General features: G+C 39.9%; 2 protein-coding genes across 8 annotated transcripts in view; one reads left to right on the top strand and one right to left on the bottom strand.

The window, feature by feature from the left end:
- MAP4K3 (mitogen-activated protein kinase kinase kinase kinase 3) overlaps positions 1-14,247 on the bottom strand; it is a 192,572-nt gene extending 178,325 nt beyond the window's left edge. For 2 of the 5 annotated variants that reach the window (XR_011504080.1, XM_014832871.3), the window contains exon 1: positions 13,782-14,069. Coding sequence is in view for 2 of the 5 variants with exons in the window: in XM_014832871.3 (XP_014688357.1) it covers positions 13,782-13,877 (96 nt within the window). In the remaining 3 variants the exon portion in view is untranslated. Of the gene's footprint in view, positions 1-13,781; positions 14,070-14,123 lie in introns of those variants that run through there. The other 3 variants (XR_001396757.3, XM_014832870.3, XM_070512205.1) reach the window with 2 other exon arrangements.
- Positions 13,423-16,202, top strand: part of TMEM178A (transmembrane protein 178A) — a 235,876-nt gene continuing 233,096 nt past the window's right edge. Inside the window, exons 1-2 of one of the 3 annotated variants that reach the window (XR_011504083.1) lie at positions 14,295-14,434; positions 15,648-15,740. The gene's annotated coding sequence lies outside the window, so the exon portion shown is untranslated. Of the gene's footprint in view, positions 13,561-14,272; positions 14,435-15,647; positions 15,741-16,202 lie in introns of those variants that run through there. The other 2 variants (XR_011504084.1, XM_070512208.1) reach the window with 2 other exon arrangements.

Genomic DNA, 16,202 nt, shown 5'->3' with positions numbered 1-16,202 from the left:
TGCTCTGCTAAAGATACTGCTAAGAGAACGAAATGACAAGCCACAAATTGGGAGAAAATATTTTCAAAACACATATCTAATAAAGGACTTGTATCCAAAATATACAAAAAACTTCTTAAAACTCAACAATAAGAAGAAAATCCAATTTTTAAAGGGACAAAGATTTAAACAGACACCTCACCAACTAAGATATACAAACGGTAAATACATATATGAAAAGATGCTCAACATTGTATGTCACTAGGGAATTGCAAATGAAAATGAGATACTAATACACACCTATTAGGATGACCAAAATCCAAAACACTGACAACACCACATACTCGTGAGGATGCAGAGCAACACAAACACGATTCAAGCTGGTGGAAATGCAAAATGTACAGCCACCCTGGAACACAGTTCTGCAGTTTCTTACAAAGCCAAAAATTGTCTTACTGAACAATCTAGCAATTGCACTCCTTGCTATTTACCCAAATGAGCTGAAAAGTTATGTCCACACAAAGACCTGCATGCGGATGTTTACAGCAGCTTTATTCATAATTGCCAAAACTTGGAAGCAACTAAGATGCCCTTCAATACGAGAATGACATATAAACTGTGTACAACCATTCACTGGAATATTATTTAGTAATAAAACAACAAATGCGCTATCAAGCCACAAAAAGACACAGAGGAACCTTAAAGGAATACAGCTAAGCGAAAGAAGCCAGTCTGAAAAGGCTACATACTGTATGATTCCAACTATATGACCTGCTAGAAAAGGCAAAAACTAAGGAGACAGTAAAAAGATAAGTTCTTGCCAGAGGTGGAGTAGGGGGTAGTGAGAGCACAAAGGCGGAGCTTAGAGAATTTTTTGGGCAATGAAAACATTTGTATGATACCATCATGATGGATACATTTGTCTAAATCCATAGAATGTCCAATACCAAGAGTGAACCCTAATGGAAACTACAAACTTTAGTTAATAATAATGTATCAATATTGCTTCATCAATTATAACAAATGTGTCACATCAATGCAAGATGCTAATAATGGGAAACTGTAATGGTGTCTGGAGTGGGCCTTTGGGAGATCATCAGGGTTAGACGAGGTCATGATAGGATTAGCGCACTTATAACAAGAGACACTAGAGCGCTTGCTTGCTCTCGCACTGCCATCTGAGCATACAGATGAGAAGGTGGTGATCTACAAACTAGGAAAAGAGTCTTCACCAGAAACCAACGATGCTGGCACACCTTGATCTTTAGAACTGTAGTTTCCAGAACTGTGAGAAAGTAAATTTCTGTTGTTTAAGCCACACAGTCTATGGTATTTTGTTTGGGCAGCCTACCTAACACAGAATCCAACTGACCAAATCTGAAATAGTTTGAGCATCAAAATAAATGACAGTGATGACTCAGAACCCAACGAATAAAATAAGAATCCATTAAGTCCAAAAATAAATAGAGAAGTAAAAGCTCTTCCTCACAAGAGAATGTAAACCAATAAATCTGAAGAAATTAATGGAGTTAGAAAACCACAATTTATGCAACCATCATGGTAATAATTCAAGTAAAAATCATCCACAGATGTTAAAACTAATGGGTACAAGTTAGATGAGGAAGGAGATATTATATAATCTCAAAGTATCTCCCCACAAATTACTCCGAAAGAAGCCTGACAGATCCATGTTAGCCAAACGATCAAAGCTAACATTAATAATGGGACAAATCAACATCACGTGCCTCCTCATATGAGTCACTGAGAACACATCACTTATATACATTTCTGCCCAAAACGTGTAACCTGAATTTAACAAAAGGAAACACCAGATACACCAAAAATTGCATTCTAAAAATAAATGATGTGTACTCTTCAAAAAGTCAGTGTCTAGAAAAACAAAGAACGGCCGAAAAACTCTTCCAGATTAAAAGAGACTGAAGAGTCTTAGAAACTAAAAGCAATGTATGATCCTGGACGAGCTTCTGGACTAGGGGACAAAATGCTATTATGGACATTACTAGGACCACTGGCAGAAATGTGAATAAGGTTTATAGATAATAATATTGTATTACTATTAAAATCTCCTGATTATGATAACTATAACGTGGTTTTATTTAAGTGAATACAGTCATGTGCCTCATAATGACGTTTCGGTCAACGAAAGGCCACATATATGATGGTGGTCCCATAAGATTAGTACCATATAGCCCAGGTGTGTAGTAGGCTATACTATCTAGGTTTGTGTAAGTGCACTCTGTGATGTTCACACGCAACGAAATCACCTAACGATGCATTTCTCAAAATGTATCCCCACTGTTAAGCAACACATGACTGTTTATTTTGAGAAATACACATTGAAGTGTTTATGGGTAAAGAAGCATGATGTCTGTAACTTACTCTTAAATGGTTAAAAAATAATAATAATAATAATAATAATAATATGCAGAGGGAGAGAGGGAGGAAGGAAGCAAAAGAAAATCTACCAAATAATGGTCACCAGGAAGAAGAAAACTGAACTCAGAATGAAGGAATAAGATGGCAAGAAACAATGGTGAGCAAAGAAATTGAAAACACATTTGGGTAAATGTAAAAGAGCACTGACTGTATAAAACAATGATAAACACTTATCTGGGAGATATAAAAATAACGTAGAACCAAAATAAGAGACAACAACAACACAAAACAGGAAGGCAGTAACTGAAATTAAGCATTCTAAAGTCCATGTACTGACCAGAAAGAGAAGAGAGAGATATCCATTAACTTTATTATGCGTGTTGAAATTTTAAGGTAACCACCAAAAGTATAAAAATAAAACATATAACTTTTAACTCAATGGGGGGAATAAAACTCACTGAACACCATCCAAATAGCAAGTTAGAAAGACAAGATTGGCCCTAATGAATTTGGAAACAGTATACTGTAAATCAAATGAGCTCATGTTCTTCAGTTGGAATTCCTGTGTCTGTATCTTGGATATCTGAAACATTATCTATCACATTTCCCAATATGGACCCTTACTTTAGTGAAAATGGTTGTCTGTTACCTCTTTGCTTACTTTGGTCCCACAGCAGTATTTTTATCCACATCTACTCTTTTGGAATGGCTTCCCTCACGAGTTCCCGACAAACGTAAACCCAACATTTCTTAAGCTCCTCTGGGAAGTCTTTATCAGATAAACTCCAACTCATCTTCCCCTTAAATTGAATTTCTATAGTATTTACAACATGTTATTGCTCTTTTAATTATTAAAATACTGCCTTAGAAATGTTCTATAGATGTTCCATTTAGGCATATTTTGTTTCCTCGATCAGAGCATAAGCTCCTCAAAATCAGAAAGAAATTCTTCAGGATTTCCTAAACAATCTAGCACAGTCGTTTATTTTTCACTTAAGGATGAAGCAAACTTTAAGTTATTTTTCTTTAATAAGCTCAAAAAATATGAATTTTGCAAAATATGCACGTGTAAACATACATCTCACATAAAAATTAATCAGGTTTCTAAAGATTTTGTTCTAATCTTTAGATAAGAAAACTAAAGTGGATAACTTCTTAAATAGTCATTTCCCGTTTCCTTTTCTTTTCACTTTGCCAATTTTAAAAGGAATCCATATGCTCAGGGCTAAAAATGTACAAGGTTAAGTCAAAGAAGTCAGAAACCGCTAGTACAGTGAGGATTTTAATAAAAACTGAAAATGTGGCTCACATTCCAATTACTGCACCACTTTGAAGAAAGATCACATAATAGTTATCTTTTACTACAATACTAGTAGAAAAAGCTAGGGATAAAACTTATAAATTAAAAAGAAAAAAAAGCAAAACATTGATGAGGTAAATTAAAGAAGATCTAAATAAACAAGGAGAAATACCGTATTCGTAGATCAATTCGAAAACTCAATGCTGTTAAGATCTCAATTTTCCACAAATTGAGGTGCAGATCCCACGAAATTCCAAGAAAATCCCAGCAGGCTATGTATGTGATAAAATGTCATAAAATTTCACACAAAGACAGGAAAAAAACGGTGCATGCAAAAAGTGGTGAAATCTACAGTCTATTTAATTACAACCTCCTGGTTTTGATAATGCATTATAGTTATACAAAGATGTCACCATGGGGAGAAGCTGGGTGTTGGATACATGAGACCTCTTTCTGCAACTTCCTATGAGATTAAAATTATTTCAAAATAAAAAGTTAAAACAAAATTTCAGCAGACTTATTTATATAACTTGAAAAGCTGATTCTAAAATTTACATGGAAAAAGCGAAGGACCTAGAATAGATAGAATAATTTTGAAAAAGTAGAACAAAGTTGGGAGACACTCACCACCCGATTTCAAAACTTTATAAGGCTACACCAAGGCAGTGAGGTACTGTGAAAGTACAGCCATACAGCTCAAGTGAATAAAAGAGAGTCCAGAATATACTCACACATGTATTGTCAATTGATTTTCATCAAAGGTGCCAAGGCGATTCATTTATATGAAGTTCTAGAAGAGCTTTCATAGCGATAGCACTTAGAACAGTGATTCATCGGGGAGGAGAGTGTGCAACTGACTGGGAAGGGACACAAGGGAACTTTCTGAGGTTAAGGAAAAGCTCTAAGGGCGAGGGTTATACACCTGTAGATACGTCAAAACTCAGCTAACTGAAACAGAGAAGATCTATGCATTTCACTGTAAGCAAGCTATAATTTAATTTAAAAAATATACGACAGCATACAAGTGTTGTAAAATATTTGTCGACAAAAAACTGGAAGAAAATACATCAAAATAAGTATTTATCTCTTGGGAGTTAGATTATCGATCATTTTAATTGTTTTAAAAATGTATATGTCATAATCAGAGTAAAACAAGAAACATTTAAAAAAGTTATACCAGAATAAAAATGCCTAGCTCATATTCTAGTGTTCCACTCACTAATTTCTTCTATCAATTACCCTCCAAATCTGTAGCATTTTTCTTCAACAGGAGGATTTATCTTTGCACGTCCTCCTGGTAATCCTTCGGTAAGAATTAGGAGAAAGGAAATGACCCTTAACAGCTTCTATCAGTCCTAAAGACACTGCTTAAAAACTGTCATTCTCCATAGAAAAATGAAAAAGAGTCATTATTAGTGGTTCTTTACAGTAACCACAGCAAGAAAATAATGAAATCTCTTCATTTTCTAATAAAACATCCAAACTTCATCACAGCTCCCCCTTCTCAACTTTACTGTCCTTGTAACTGATATCATTCTCCCACTATTAATTTATTCAAATATTTATGAAGTGTCTATTACCTGCTCCTCAATCAGGCTTAAAATTGTGAAGTCTTTGAATCATCTCTCTCCCCTCCCAACATTTCTCCACAAAGCCCTGTCAAACGCTTCTCCAAGATGCTTCTCATCTGTTTCTCCCTTTCCATTCTTTACCTCTATTTGCCTTGTCTGGCCCATCACCCATATAATCTTCTAGCACAATTCTGTGAATCCCTGGGGATACCAGGGATTCTTTTATGAGGGTCTGAAAGGTCCAAACTATTTTCATAATAATATAAAATATTATTTGTTCCCTTTTACTGTGTTGACATTTGCACTAATAGTGCAAAAGCCAACGGTGGTAAAACTGCTAGTGACTTCAGCACAAATCAAGGTAACAGACCCACAATGTACTAGTCACTGTATTCTTCACTGCCATGCACTCATAGGAGAAAAACCAAAAAATGCCAGTTTTACTTAAGAATGCCCTCCTTGAAGCGTAAACATCATTAATTTTACTAAATCTTGACCCTCGAACATGTCACTTTAATATTCTATTGATGGAATGCAGAAAGCGCTTCTGCTGCATATTAAAGCATAACAGTTGTCTCAAAGAACAGCACGTGGGATTGTGACTTTCACTTCATGAACCACAAAACACCATTTTAACTTCAAAGAACTGACCAACTGTGATTATTGGTGCTTAAATATTTGACATTTCCTTGAAAATGAACTAAATGAATTTGTCACTTTAATGAAAAAACCAACAGTATTTGTTGTAAGTGATGCATTTAGTACTTTCAAAAAGAAATTTGAATTTTGGAAAACTATCTACCATCAAAACTTTTAAGACCTTTTTCATGAGATGAGTGGCGATTTTCGACATTGTATAACAAAATATGGCAACTTCAGGAAGATCTGGGTAAGTCAATGATTTTCCAAATGACCAAAGCACGATATTAAAAAAAGCATGCAAGGGTAAAGAAGATCCATTTTAAGTCCGAGAGAGATCAATAATTAGCATTTTAACAGACCTGTAGAAAGGTTAACTGATATGATCTTAGATTCCACATTGCAACTAACTTTTAAAAAGTGACAAAAAGTCAAGCTGTGAAGTATCAAGAAAAATATCCACAATTATCTGAAAAGGCTATTAAAATATTCTTTTTCCAAATACATACATGTGAGAGACCAGATTTTCTTCATATATGTCAATAAAACAAAATATCCCAATAGATTGAATAAAGACAGAAATGAGAATTTGGTGTCTTCTATTTAACCAGACATTAAAGAGATTTGCAAAATGTACACAACGATGTAATTCTCACTAAATTTTTTGTTTGGAAAATATAGTCATTTTTCATAAAAATATCATTTACGTTAACATGTAATAGGTTTATTATTCTTTTTAATAAATTGATATTTTAAAAAAATTCTCAGGTATAATTGCTGATATAGGCAATAGCAATAGATATAACTAACACAAACAACTTTGGGGTTCTCAATAATTTTTAAGAGCATAAAGTGGTTCTGAAACCAAAACGTTTGAGAACTGTGGATTCTACTTAGCAGATATTTTTGTCCTTCCTCTCTGATCCATTCTCATTATGATTGCCAGAATAATCCTGAGCACTTTCAACATTATCACTCCTTGTAAAAAAGCCTTTAGAGCTCCTAACATCCTACTACCTCTAAACTGGCTTTCAAGAAGTTTATAAATTGGTTTTACCTTATCTAGCAAATCTCACTTCATGCTCTCCAACACAGCCTTCCACGTTAATTAATCCTCTCTTCTAGTCTCCAAGCCTTTACCCAGGTAGTTACGCTCACCTGGAACGCCCCTCCTCCACAGTCTATTCCCTCCTCCAAGCTACCTAACTAAACTTCACTCTCCCTTAGGGGCCAGAGGGCGAAAAGGACAGCATCTTGAATGCCAGGCTTAGAAGTCTGTACTTTAGTCTTTAGGCAACGAAGAGAAGATTCTCTGAGCAGGGGAAGGTGGATAATTTATACAGAAAGAACTTTCTTACCATCTCAAACTTCTAAAAAGAGTTTAAACAAACAAAATAAAAGTCTTGTTTGAATATTCCTAAATGGTCAAATCAAAATTCTTCAACAGAGTTTAAGGACTAAGGTAGGCAATACATTGCCACATGAGAAATCCAAACCTATAATCTCAGGTCAAGGCAGCCAAAACTCTCAAACGTGGCATCTTCCAGAACAAAAAAAGACTGTAAAAAACAAAGCTGAAGCAGAAAACGGACACAGTTTCATCTCTCGAATCTAAGGCGTTTTGGTATTGGTAAACCAAATACGTAAAAACCAAATTTAATCGTATTTTCAAAAAAAACAAAATAAAAGCAGTATGCAATAGCTATATATTTCCATCAGTCAGTCACTCAAGGTCTTTAGTTTAAAACAACAAAGTATCTGCATATGCATATAATAGTGCAGAAGACACTCACATTAAGCCTACTGATTTAGTTTAGGGCTAAGAATAATCCACAATGCTTAATTCATTCTGTAGCCATTACTGCCAGAGCTCTAGGTCAAGCCCAATGCCACATCCTCTGTAAAACCTGATTTCTCCCAACTAGAAACAATGATCTCCTTCCTCGAAACTCACGCAGCACATAGTTTGTTCCTCTCGTGTCAGTAAATTCATTCATTCCACAAATATTTATTGAGAGTCTAATATGTGTCAGGCACTCTTCTAGGCTCTGGGGACATAGCGGAACAAAACAAAACCACCGGCTTCCTGGATTCACACTCTGTGGGGAGAGAAAGGCAATAAACAAATAAATATAAGGTGACACACACCATAACAAAAATCAGGAAGACTAAGGATCAGAGCTGAATTTTCTATGAAGCTAACAAAACTTAAAGATCAGGCCCCCCTTCCTTGCATGGGCCTCTCACTGAGTGTTCAAAGTTACTGGGACCTGTAGAATGTTGTAGGTGGGGAGGAACAGCCAGGCTGCTAACAGGAAACATTTTATGAGAGCATTGCTGATTAAATGCCTAGAGATCTCAGAAGACAAGGACCCGACTCTAAGGTTACAGCATTGTGTTGGGACATCTTTTCTCATTCTAAATATATACTCCCTTTCACACCAAATTTTTTATTCTAATTTATTTTTCTTAATGAGTGCCCCCAAAACTGTATAAACTTCAGGGCCTACAAAAATCGGGATCTACCCTGGTAAAGACAAAAAGTGAGGGTGGGGGTGCTGTTTTTTAGAAGGTCGTAAGGAATGGATGCACTAAAAGGAGTCACCTCAGCTGAGATCAGAGGGAAATGAAGAAGGAAACCTTACAGCTATTGGGGGAGGGGAGAATTCAGGCACAAACAGCAAGTGCAAAAACCCTGAGGCAGAACCATGAGGAGCAGGGTAGGTGAGGAGGACAGTAGCAGAAGAAATATATAGTAATAAATAATACTAGGTACTAACAGCAATGAACAATTACTGAGTATTATGGGTCAGACACCATTCTAAAAACTTTTCTAAGCATCTCCATTTTCCAACTGAGGAAACTGAGGCACTGAGAGAAAGATTAAGTAATTGGCTAGGGAGTGGTGAAACTAGGCAGTCAGACTACAGCACCCAGCTCTAAAATCACTATGCTATACTACAGAGAGGTCAGTGGTCCACGTTATGGAGTGTCTAGATAAATTCTCAGTCAGTAAGAGATTTAGCACACTAGATAAGAGGAAATTGACAAGGTTTTGATCTCAAACTATGAGAGCTAAAACTAGGTACACATTTTATGTCCCTGTAAATACCAAGTACCAAGTCTCATCATTTTTGTTACTCCACCCACAGACCCTAACACATTCCCTCTCATATTAGAGTTATTCAAGGTAGGATGGCTGCTTAATGTACTCTCTAGAGAGAGCTACCAACTATTCATTCTCAACACAAAATAATGCATTAGATGTTCCTTCACAAGTAAATATATAGACAGATCAAATCTTGGAAGTAAGTACCTCCTTTAGGGAATCATATCCATATCAAAGTCAGATAACCTGTTTCTTTGTTTCTTTCTTCCTTTTTAATTTTATTTATTTATTTTTTTTGCTGAGGAAGATTTGCCCTAACATCTGTTGTCAATCTTCCTCTATTTTGTATGTGAGTCACTGCCACAGCACGGCTGCCAATGAGTGGTGTTGGTCCACACCTGGGAAGTGAACCCAGGCCCCCAAAGTGGAGCTGCCAAACTTAACAAGTAGGCCACTGGGGCTAGCCCTCTCAGTTTTTTTAAAGCACTCTGGAGAAATTATCCCACAATCTGTACCTATGTCACTTTCCATCTCAAACAACCAGTAATGCTGGGAATTTCTCCCATAATTTATCTTAAATATTCAAACGAACTTTCTGAAGTTTAGGACCATTTCCCTGGTCCCTCTAGACTTTGTCCTCCATAGAAGTAAAAATGAGCATAACTCCAGATAAACATAAACATGTTTTATTTTCCTTCAGCTGTTCTTTTCTAACTGTTAAAGGTCTTCATGTCCCTCATCGGAGGTGATGTTTCAAAACTGAGGTCTCTTTTAAAGGTTCTTATAAATCTTGAGTGTTATGAAAGAATTAAGTGTTTGAGAATATTAATCAGAACACTTTGAAAGATGCAGAGTTAGAAATAAGCCAACACATTAATCCACTAAAACTTGAACATACAAATTAATTTCCTGATTTTACTGCTCAATCTTCACTTTTTCTCCAGTCAGCTTTCATAAGAGACTCCACGTCTGTTTGCAAAGACGACCAAGTAAATGAATGCTACTGTGTGAGGCCTCTGCTTCACAGGGAATGGCTTCCAAACATACATAAATAAAATCAGTATCAACAGTTCCAAAGCACATTCTCCAAGACACTATTTTAAGGACAAGTAATAGGCTCCTCTCTAGCAACAACAAAAAAATCAGGACATGGAGACTTTTAAGAGTAGGAATAACACAAATTAAACTGGAAAAATGCCTGAGAAGACAGCACAATGCATGTGAAAACCTTATTAAGGTCGATAATATGACCTGGTATAGAACTACCTAATTTCTTCAAAAAAACTTTTTCAAATGACAAACCTATAGATCATTCATTCTTTTGGGGGGGATCATGGACCTCTTTGAAAACGTAATAAATGCTATAAGCCATCTCTCCACAAAAACACTCACACCAAAAAAAAAACCCACTCATACATACAACATTAAGCCTACTAATTTCAGAGGGCTTCACGGGCCTCCTGAGGCCGAACCACAGAGCTCTCTCTGGCTGTCAAGTCCCAGGTCCCTAGGCAATCCCTGCTACAGATACTTCATCTGACGGAAAGATAAAGCCCACAGTTACAGAACATTTAAAAGTAAGTATGACTTTTTTTAAACTATATTTTCATATACTTTGAGACAGCACAGAGGAACTGTATATTCGCATTTTTTGCCCTAGAAAAAATATAAACTTACTTGTTGAGTAAAATTCAAGTCATTTATTTAACACCACAAGCAGAAGGGCATGTGATCGTAATAATACCTTCACAACAACACAGCTCAGAGAGACTAAATGATTTTACAAGGCCACATAGCTAATAAATTCCAGATCTTCCACATTCTAGTTCAGTGCTTTTTAACTAAGCCATGCCACCTTAAATATAATAAGCATATTACTACATTGGGTAGGATACAATTTTCAAAATTAAAAATCCCTTAAAACACCAGCCTTCTAAGAATGACTATAAAGAGTTAGGCCTCTAACTTCTTTATTTAATCTGATCACTCCATTTTTAGCACTTAAACGCTCACAAATTAAGGAGAAAATTATATATACTGGCTTTTAAAAACAAAAACCCTCTAATGCACTCCTCTTTAATCAACACAACTTGTATAAATAAGAAAAATCAAAAATTGCAAAGCAAATACAAAAAATGTTATCTTTATAGCATGAACATGATTACAGAAAAAAATACATATAGTTTAAGCTGTGGGTTATTTAGCAAGCAGAAGATCTGATGCCAAAAACCACACAGAGTTTCTCTGCTTTGGGTTCCTGGTATTTGAAGAGTCTGGCAGGCAAGGATCAAGCATCCATTATCTGATGTCCACTTGGCTGACTCTACAAAAACAATGAGGCCTGGCTGTACAGCAAGAGTTAGAGATTCCAACTACTACTTACAGATCCACTCTAACTCAGAGGGCTACAACTCAAATGGTGAATTAAGTGTGTGCCTCAGTTTCTCCACTGGAAATGTGATAATACATTATCAGCCTATATTCTGTCTTTAGACAAGCAGTACTGCCTACTGGTTAAGAACGCAGTCTCAAAAGCTAACTGGTCTGAATTTTGGCTTTGCCATCTACCAACGTTAGCAAGTTACTACAACCTCCCTATGCCTCAGTTTCTTCAATTGCAAAATGGAGTTAACAACAGCATCTATTTCATAGGCTTGTTGTGAGGAATAAGTAAGTTAATATACAGAAAAATCTCAGAGCAGCGCCTAGCAAGTAATAAGAATTCTATAAATGTTGGCTTTTATTATTGTTATTTTAAACAGATGACAAGATTAATCAACTTATACCTGTATTGCACTTAGATGTCCGTAGGAAATTACAGGCCTCAGTTTTTTTACTTTTTAATCATGTGGCTTAACTACCAACTGTTGTTTTCTAAATATAGTAAATACATGGCCGATTATTCTTGTAAAGAACTGAAAACTTACCGTAGACACTGCCACCTATGACTCATACATTAGCAAAGTTTTAGCTAACTTTTCATCTGAATAGAACTAAACCCCCTTAACCATTTCTAAGTTACTTGGATCTCTTCAAGTTTTACAATCATCCCAATTCCAAAACACAATAATGGTTATTCTTATCCAAACTACTGCAACGGACTCCTAACAACTCTTCCCCTCCAAGCTCCACTCCCCACACTGCAGAAGGGAGATCTTTCAAAAATCCAACTCTAACTGCACTACCCTATTTAAAACCCTGCAATGGCTCCCCACTGGCCTAAGAAGTCAGACTTCCTTACAAGACCTGAGGCTTGCACCATGCAGGGCCATCCTCCCTCTCTGGCTGTTCAAGCCATACAGGGACTCTTTCCAATCCTTACCCTATTCCGTCAGCCCTCAGAGCATTCAGAGATTGTGCTCCCCCTCTCTGGCATAATCCCCTCTCCTCACCGCCTCTGACTCCCCGAAGGAGATCAGGTCCTCCTGTTACACGCTCTCATAACCCTAATCCCAATCCTCTCTTCTCCTGTGCAGCACAAAATAAAACTGCAATAAAATATTTAAATGGCTTTTTAATACTGTCCAAAAAAAACATAAACTCCAACTAAGACTGGGGAACATGTCTATCTTTTACTGCTACAACCCAGTTGCTTTGATGCTCAGTACCTTATACATAGTAGGTGTGCACAACACATTTGTATTGTCTATGGGGAATGATAAGTGATAGAAAGCAAGTCATCCACAAAATAAGACTAATGCAAAATACCAGCTGCACCGTATGAAATGTCTAAGTTATCATGTGCATTACACTAGAATAAAAGTAAACACCTATTGCTAAAAGGTGGACAAAATGAGGTTAAGACTAAACTTTCCAAAGTAAAATTAAGTTTCTTTGTGCATCCTCAGGTGTTACGTGAAACAGGAGGTCCACTTCAGTTACCAGGAAGAAGATACACAACTAAATCAAGACCGCTGCCACATTTGGCACTATCCTCCTCTCTTCTTGGCAGCCTCTGCCAGGCCAAGAGTTGAGCTGGCCAGGGAAGAGTGATTTATCTCCCACATTTAGAAGTGGTCCCTCTACAACAGGAATGCTGTACTAATGGACTTTGAATTCTAACCTTGTCAAACCAGTACCGTTCATAAGTATTCAATTCACTTCAAAAAAAAAAAAAAAAAGCTGAATCCTGCCTATCACTAACAAAATCAAGTTTAGTAAGGCATCACAGTCCAAGCCGACCTGGAGAAAATAAAGCTGGTGTTTCCTCCAAAAAAAAAAAAAAAAGCTAACTAGATGTTTTACAAAAGAAAGTTATTGTTCGGAAAAGTAAAAGAAACAGGCATGGGCATGCTAAGAGGCTAAAGGCTGAGGGACTGTCGATGTTGACTGCCCAGGGTAATAACCTCCACCGGGACTGGCGGGTAGCAGCTCCCCGCCGACAGCAGACAATCCCAGGTCCGTGTGAAGCATGCGGGTTTGACACACGCCAAACCCCTGCTGTCTGGCTCGTCGCACTGCCCCTACCAAGGCAACAAACGCCCAGACCGGCTCTGCGCTATGATCCGGGGGGCCCGCTCCCGTTCCGCCCTCGCCTGGCAAGGCGCGTCCAGGGCAGGGCGCAGGTAAGGACTCGGAGGACTCGGGGTCAAACATTTGGCCCTTTGTTCGCTCCGCGGCGGCGGGGCCATGGGCGCCCGCTCCTCCTCCTCCCCCACCGCCGCCGGCGCCGCGGCCCCCGCCGACAGGCAGCTCGCACTCCGACGCCGGCCCGGCGGCGCCCCCGGCCCTGCCGCTGCGGGTCGGGACCCTGCGGCCTCGGCGGCGCGCGGCCCTCCGCCTTTACCTTGTAGACGTCGCCGTAGGTGCCGCTGCCGATGCGCTGAATCAGCTCGAAGTCCTCCTGCGGGTTCCGGCGGGACAGATCAAACCCGGGGTTCATGGCGGGCCCCGGGTGCCCCCCGCCTCCCTCCCGGGCAGGGAGGGGGGGCGCTCAGGGGACCACACGGAGAGTGGGAGCCGCGGCCGGCCCCCGGCTCCCCCGGCGGTCACAATCGCCCGGCTCCACGCTGCGGCCGCTGCCGCCGCTTCCCTCACGCCGCCGCCGCCGCCGCGGACGACGACGACCGGCCTCAACCGTCCCCGCCCCCCGCAGCCCGCCGCCGCGCCGAACCCCGGTCACACCCACAGGGCGAGGAGAACGCTCGCAGCCCCTCGCTCCGGCTGAAACTCCAACATGGCTTCCGCCTGCGCCGCTCCTCCCCCTCCCCTTACTCCGGCTCCTCCACCCTCCTCCCCCTTTTCCCGGCGCCCGCCCGACTGCGCAGCCGCGATCCCGGAGGGAGCGCTCCCTCTCCGCGCGCGGCCGGCTCTGTGCGCGCTCCCGCTCCGCGCGCCTCCCCAGCGGGGTCTGGCGGCCCGGGGATGCCTGACCCCGGCCGCCGCGGCTTCCCCGGCAGCAGACCTGCGCCCGACCGCAGCCGAGCGATGCCAGAAAAGGTTTGGATGCCCCAGGGACCGCGGGAGAGACAGGCAGACAGTAGCTCCTATTTGTCTCTGATTCCCCTAACGACAAAGTTTGACGTCGCCGTATCAGGTCTCGATCCTAAGCAAGTAGTATAGTTTTAAATTGCAAGACAACCAATGTCCCAAACTTTTTATTTTTGAGAAGCCGCTACACATAGGACACAGCCGAGTACCGCAGACTTTCTGGGATTGCGGGGAAGGGGTCGCCCTGTGTCAGCTCGGGCCCTTGGTGTTGGCCTGCTAGGTTGCACCCCCTTTTGCACAAGAGGACAGGCCAGGAACGGCAGTCAGGTAGGCATGTGGAGTGGGTAGGGCGAAGGAAGCTCTGGAGGAAAAACATGCCGAACAGCCGCCAGGAAGCCCGCGTGGAGGGCGTGGGAGGCAGGCAGAGCACAGAACTAAACCAGAGATTGACCTTCCTGGATTATCAAAGACCCGGGCGGGGACTGTGCAAGCTGTCAAGCAACTTTCCAAAGGAGAGGTGGCTGAGGGTTGAGGGTGGAGCGTGGACAAGATCCATTCCTGCACCTGGAATGTACACATGTGATGATCCGGAAGCTCTTTAGCTTCTCTACCCAAAGCCCTACCCCACTTAAGACCCATATTGTGAGCATTACATCGGACCTGTGTGGACACCAGCTCCAACTGTTAATACTTCCCAGGAAAGCATGTGGGTGTGGAGGGTTAATTTCCTGTTCTCAATAAACTGCCCACTAGGCATTTCCCACATCTTTAATCAAGTAGGTGATGGCCACTTTGGCAATACCACTTTGGAGTTTTGCTTCAGAAATGCTTTCCTAATATCCTTAGGCACCACACCTTCTGACCACTAATATTCCCTAATGCCTGGTGGCACCTAAGAAACTAGGTCTTACCAAACCGGTTAAGGATAAGATAAGTGTAATCAAACAGTAATCAGGCAACTACTTACTGTTAACTGCCTCATACATTTTTATCTTTTCAATACTTTTGCTTATAGTAAGATTACATATGTATTAAATTCTCAAAGAAGTGGTTTGCTCTGAGTGTCTGTTGATTAAAAGATATTGGAAAATGACCATCTCTTCACCAATACAAGAAGCGTTTCAATTGTCTAAACTTTAATTATTTTAAAGCATCAGTAATATGAGTGTATCACGTGAATTACTGCCATATGAGTGAGTGCCTTTCATTGGATTTCGTCTAGATGGATCTACCTTAAGACTGTGGTATCTTGAGAATTAAACTCCTGGCTGTAAATGTGGTTCCATGGATAAGGACCCTGCTTTCCTTGTTTAAGGTACTTGCCGTGGGCCCAGAGGGCAGACCTTCCTTTAGCTTGTCCACATTTGGAGAAATGTTTGGCCTCTTTAAACCAAACATGAGGATAATTAGCCCAGGATTCAGATAAGCAGACTTAAGAAACTATCCCAAGTAGGAACCAGCTCTGCTCTCCTTCTCTGCCTCTTTGATGCCAGAAAGCCAAATTCTCAGGATTGAATGCTACACAAGAAGGGTCTAATGATTTCACTGTTTTGTTTGCTAGGATTATCATCTGTGCAGATAACTGCATTTGCATCGCTAATAGATTTCTTTCAAAGGGAAAAGACATTTCAGTAGGGCTGAAACAGTTTAAAGTTTTGTTTGTTCCATTTTGGCAGGGCCAAGCTAGTCCTTTTGAAAAGAGAGATTTTCATGTAAGGGTCTGATTTGCTGTTTGGGTTACAACATAAATAAAAGGGCTTTTGCAATTAACTGCTCA

Source organism: Equus asinus, chromosome 6 (assembly GCF_041296235.1).
Source record: "Equus asinus isolate D_3611 breed Donkey chromosome 6, EquAss-T2T_v2, whole genome shotgun sequence".
NCBI classification, from domain to species: Eukaryota; Metazoa; Chordata; class Mammalia; order Perissodactyla; family Equidae; genus Equus; species Equus asinus.
The sequence above is the reverse complement of the archived record's forward strand: the minus strand, read 5'-3'. Positions and strand labels throughout refer to the sequence as shown.